Genomic DNA, 5,914 nt, shown 5'->3' with positions numbered 1-5,914 from the left:
CATGGTCAGGTTACGTTCTCATTCATATAACAAAGGCATGCTGTGTTTTTTTTTAAAGACACTTCGTCAAAATGACACTTTTAAAGAGCTTCAGGTTAAATGAGTGTGACCTATGCAATTTTGACCTTAAAAAAGTTGCCGGTTTGTCATATGAAAGATGCGTGGCTTCCCTCTCCCTTCTCCTAATGAGGACGACTGCCCAAGAGTCAGCCGCCTTCCACGTGCTGTGGATTCCACCGGTTTCAATTTTGAAACCTACTGTGGGTCCCACTGAGTGGCAGCTTTTCATGTCTTCTTACAAACATGCACAAATGTGTTCTGTAAAAGACATGTAACAATGACTGCCATCATGATGAAGTGACTTTTTGCTTACAGTTTCTGTAAATGAAATCACCCGAAGTCAGCAGCGATTTGCATTTGTGCTTGATCTGTGAGAGCAGAACACTTTCAGCATGTTCTTATAAAGCGTCCATTTGTCGTATATGAAAAAGCAGAAATAACTTGTTTACTAAATGCCCCAGCCCTCAAATTATTTTCAGTTAAAAGGAAAGCCAAATCTATGTGAAGTTTCTTTGAAAGTTCATCCCAACTCATAGTAATCTGCTCCTCACTAGTTATGATGGAGAAGGAGGGTGAAGTTTCAAAGTGGCCTCGCTTGGATCACCAGGCCAGAACTTTAAAAGACTGCTATGAGTACAGCTGATGAAAAGAGACTTACAGAGAGTGTTTTTGTTTAGTAGTAGGTAAGTTTTTTTACGAAGTAAGTTTTTTAAAACAGAGCCACACTTTAGAGCTTCTGAAAATAAGAGCCAAATCTTGGTAAGAGAAAATTTGCATATGTTCACCTCCACAGCCCCAGCTGATCACAATCCATTTGAAACATCTGAATATCCCTGACTGTTTCATACGAGATGTTGGGGGGGGCGGTGAATTGAAGGTTGGGGGAGTAGGGAACAACGTTCCAGTTTATTTCGGCACTCAGTGTTGTTTGGCTTTATCTGTGATTTGCCCGTATGGGCATGACGTACTGGAGTTCATTCATTTCAGTGGATCTTATTTTAAAAGATAATCATGTGCATTCGTGTGGGGCAACTGCCTGGTTTCACCTTAAACAGGGATTTTCATTAGGAACTTCTGTAAACTCCCATCTTTTCCGGATATATGCCTTTTTAAATTTATTTTAGTTTTTAATTGTTGAAGGATTTCAGAAATACACAATCACCTTAAACAGGGATTTTCATTAGGAACTTCTGTAAACTCCCATCTTTTCCGGATATATGACTTTTTAAATTTATTTTAGTTTTTAATTGTTGAAGGATTTCAGAAATACACAAAAGTGGCGAATTCCATCTCAGCTTCCATCCTGTTTAACCATCTACATCCCAGCACCGAAAGCATATCCCAGACGTCATACATGTCATTTCATCCATAGATACTTTGGCATTATAAACATCTTAATTTGCAGGATTTTGTTTTGGCATTTGGCCGTCCATCTGGATTTTTGTTTTCTTCTGGGGGGGCTGCTCTAGGTGCCCAGCACCAGCGTGTCTGCAGGTGGAGCCTGACCCGCCTCCCCCTTCTCTTCCAGTGACCTGGTGAACGGCCTGGTGGCTCTCATGAACAGCAACGTCAGCAGCCCAGTCAACCTGGTGAGTGCCCCTCCCTGACTCTCCCCAGGACAGCTCAACCTTTATTCTTTGTGAAACCACGAGCAGCACCAGGCTTGGCTTTGCTTGCTGTCAGCACACTTAGGGAATGGTGTTTTTCTCTACTATTGAGATAGAAACAAAACAACGTGAGAGTGTACAGAGTAGAGTAGAAGGTCTGCAAGGCACGGATGAGCCGTGAACACCTCCACCTGCAGGGCCCAGGTCTGAAACCGCATGAAGCCTTTTGGAGGTAGCAGATGGGTGCTGCGTGTGTGCATCCCTGTCTCTGTCCAATGCACAGGTCATCCTTACAACACTTGATTGATGAGCTTTTAGAAGATGGAAGCTGTTCAGAGAGAAAGCTTTCCAGTAGCAGATTGTGTCTGTAATCCGCCCTGCAGACCACCTTTGTGGCTGCCTCCCTCACCCCCGCCTGCAGTCCCGGAGTCTCCCCATGTGAGGGATTGCAAGGTGGTTCCTCTGGTCTCTCAGCTAGCCTCAAGCACTTTCAGTGCTGGTGAGCTAACTTCTGCTCAAAGCACTTCCATCTGTCGGTGGCCAGTTCTGGCTGCCAGAAAGTTCTGTTTACATTGGACTAAATTCTCACTCTCTGTATCCCCTGGCTCCTTTCCCCACCTGGGGCTGTTCTGAGCTGGCCGGTTCACCTGCAGTGGGATAGCTTTCTGAGACTGAAGCGTGCAGTCCTCCCCCAGCCTTCTCCTCGCTGGCTGCTCGGCCAGGGTTTAGTCAGGCTGGGTCCCCTCACCCTTTCTGCGTCTGTTCTCTATTGATTTGTTCCTTCTTGTTTCAAACACGAGGCATTGGGTGTAGACTGTCCCTCACGATGCTGGGCTTGTTGATGGCAACTGGCACAAGAGCTCCTTCACTTGTTGGGGAGCCCCCAGCCCTGCCTTGTGAGCGTTTGTCAAGGCCCGAGCCTTCCCTTCCTGCACTTTTGCTGCAGGCCCTTTTTTTTTTTTTTTTTTTTTTTTTTTTTTTTTTTTTTTTTTCTTTTTTACTGACCGGGAACGGGATCGCAACCCCCGGCGTCACACCCGTACCGGGCACCGGCAACAGGATCGCAACCCTCGGTGTTGCGCCCGCACCACGCTCAGCCAGTGAGCGGGAACCGGTCTCCACATGGGATCCGAACCCTCAGCGGGAGCGCCACCGCGCTCCCAAGCGGTGCACTCTCCAGTGCGCCACCGGGCTGGCCCATGCTGCAGGCCCTTTTAAAGTGCGTTGTCAGTGACCTTCCTGAGCAGACACTCTTCTCTTTAGACAGCATGTTCCTTCCTTTCTCTTTTGGAGGACCTTTGCATGGGGACATTTGTGAACTCCAAACTCCTTTAGAAACCTGTCTGCCCTGAAATCTGAATCACACGTCTGCTGGGATCCCCCGATAAGGACAGAGCTGTTTTCTCTCACACTCCTCCTGCCCTTCTTGGCTAGTCAGTCTTTTTGTTGTGCTCATTGTTGGGCCCAGGGTTCTTTCTTACCTCTTTTCCCATCTAGCTTCAGACTCACCTAGGAACTTGGGAATGAAGAGTACTTAGGATATATAGTTGCTAAGCTTTGTGGTGGTCTTTTACGATTAGGGGTGATGGGGTGGAAGAAGAGAAACAGACTGGGGAGGGAATGGGCAGTGGCTGCTATGGTGTGCGTTGGCGGAAAGTGGTTTTCCCTAGAGCCCCCAAAAGTAAGCTCGCATTATGGAGTGCGTTGAGTCCCTCCCCTGGCTCACCCAGAGCGCGCCTCTGCTAGTGCGTTCATCTCTGTCACAGCTCTCGTGGGTGGGATTGCAAGTCCTGGATTACTGAAGTTGTTAACACTGTTGTTAGCACCTTCAGGGAACTATGCTATGTTAGTGGAGCTGATTTTGTAAACCCAAACTTTTATGCAAAGTGACACTGAAGTTACAGGAAACTTGTATACAAAAATGGCCCGTCCTGGAGAGTCAGCCTGTGAATGTGCGTCCTTACTAGGTGCTCTTGATCTCTCCTAAGGCCGTTCTTATGCACGGCCTGTCTGGAGGATGGCGGTGAAAATGGGTGCCATTTAGCTCTTCACCAGGTTGAGTGACTGTCGTCTTGATAAGGGGAGACCCCAGTGAAATAGGACAATCAGACGAAGTGACGCAGAGGCAGGCAGGAGTGGTAGCTCTGCATGTCAGAGTCAGCTGCAGGCACCTCTGGGGGTGTGCGCGTGGTGTGGGTGGTGGATTGCTGTTGTAACTGTTACACTTATAACCAGAAACTATTTCTTCCTTAGGGGAACCCAGAAGAACACACAATCCTAGAATTTGCTCAGTTAATTAAGAACCTTGTTGGTAAGTCAGATAAATCACTTCCTCAATGGAATCTGCTACACTCATAGTATTGGTTGATAAACCTTGACTAGAAAATGGGTAATTAATACAGGGTGAATTGGATTAATACTGAATATTTTGTCAGGAGCACTTAATTGTTTCTAATTCTTTAAGTAATAGGAAGATAAAGGAGGACAGTAGATAGGTTTTGTTCATAACATAATTGCAAGTTTGGGCAGAGTGGGCAGAAGAGATTAGTTCCCAGTGTTTGAGACATGATTGTGTTAGATCATCCTGCATGGGGCAATGATTGGATTTCCACCCTCTGGGCATGTTGAGCATGGAATTTTGGAGAGCAAGAGACAGCAACCCAAATTTGGGTGTTTCTGGAGAGTCTGGAATTTTGTTTGTGGTCCTGGCCTGCCTGGCTGTAAGACCTTGCAGGCAGCATAACCTGGGAGGTTATGACCCTCCCTGGTCAAGGCATGCTCTTAAGCCCTGAGAAGTCCATGTGTTCTGGACCAGCCCTGGGGTTGCAGACATAGAACGGGCGAGCCCTTGGTCTCCTCCTCAGGATTGCTGGAGTTCTAGGAAGTCTGGCTCTTACAGGGTGTCTCTTTCTGGGCTTGGTCTGGAAATTTGAGTCAAGACGCAAACCGACTAGACTGGTTAGCCGGAGCAGGGATGAGCATGCTGTGGAGTGTTCTGAAGTGGCCATCCAGACCTCCACCCTGCTGGATCTGACACTGGGCTGTCACTCATCAGCCCTGTTCCATGTGACAGCAGAGGCAGTGGTCTTCCTTAGACATAATCTGCAGCATCTGTTACTCCATCAGCCCCCATCCAGGCCCACATCCCCAGCTTTTCCATTCTGAATCTGTCTGTCCCTCCCAAGAGGAATGGATGTGCTCAGATCACAGCTTGTATGCAGTCCTACCTTCTAAACCCTTGCTCCCCAGAGTGTGGCCGATGGGCCAGCAGCTTCAGCAGCATCCAGGCACTTATTAGAACTGCAGAGTCTCAGGCTCCACCCCAGGCTTCTTTGGTCAGAAGTTCGAGAATCACTGACCTAAGACCCAAGGGGGATGCAGTATCACCACCGTGTGTCTGTGTGTGTCTGAGTGTCACACCTCCCCAAGCCCCAGTGGCTAAAGACAACAATGGTTTTATTTGCTCCAGACTCTGCAGTTGGGACTGGCTTCCTCTGGGGGTTTCTTCTACAGGTCTGGCCAGCAGTCACTGGTGTGGCTTTGTTCTGCTGGGCAGCAGGGTGTAGGCCCAGCTAGGGTGCTGAGCAAGCCAGGCTGTTATGTCCTTCATGGGGTCTCTCCAGTAGTGTAGCTGACATCTTTCATGTATCTGCACAGAGCTGGCTCTGGCTGGAGCGTAAGTGCCCAAGTCTTCATGAAGTACAGACCTAAAACTGGCCATGGTGGTCCCCCCTGCATTCTGCTGGTTAAACAAGTGGAAGGCAGGCTCAGTTCCAGAGAGGGGCTCTATAGCATCTTAACACCCAGGTGAGGCCCACTGGGGGCTGCAGCATCAGAGATAACCCCATTACCACATTTGTGGTTTTCACTGACGTGGGGTCGTGCTCAGTGGCACGTCTGTGTCTGTTAGTGTCGTGGGTGGTCTGCCTTGGGGCAGGCCCTCTTGTTTTACGAGGAGTCCCTCAGGCCTGCAGAGACACAGTAACCTGCCCCTCACCAAGCTCCAGTGATGCCAGAAAGAAGCCCAGCACCTTAACATGGTCAGTGCGGAGGTGGCCACTACAGGCATGCTCCCTGGATTTCTGAGCAGGACGGTCCTTTACATGGCTCAGTGGCTTTGTGAGAGCTGCATATACACAGTCTGCGCAGATGGAGCTTACTTCAATTTCACTGGTAAAACGACTCATCCCTTTGTGATTGTCTCTTACTTTTTTAAAAAAAACGACTCAGGTAGCAGAAGTGAAATC

The 5,914-nt window shown here is 48.4% G+C and overlaps 1 protein-coding gene across 1 annotated transcript in view; it reads left to right on the top strand.

Moving 5' to 3' along the window:
- The window catches only part of UXS1 (UDP-glucuronate decarboxylase 1), a 76,199-nt gene that overhangs the window by 66,234 nt on the left and 4,051 nt on the right, over positions 1–5,914 (top strand). Inside the window, exons 8-9 of the mRNA XM_008592578.1 lie at positions 1,589–1,649; positions 3,921–3,978. Coding sequence (XP_008590800.1) covers positions 1,589–1,649; positions 3,921–3,978 — 119 coding nt within the window. The remainder of the gene's footprint in view (positions 1–1,588; positions 1,650–3,920; positions 3,979–5,914) is intronic.

This window comes from Galeopterus variegatus, unplaced genomic scaffold (assembly GCF_000696425.1).
Source record: "Galeopterus variegatus unplaced genomic scaffold, G_variegatus-3.0.2 Scaffold8044, whole genome shotgun sequence".
NCBI classification, from domain to species: domain Eukaryota; kingdom Metazoa; phylum Chordata; class Mammalia; order Dermoptera; family Cynocephalidae; genus Galeopterus; species Galeopterus variegatus.
This window is presented reverse-complemented; position numbering and strand designations above follow the sequence as displayed.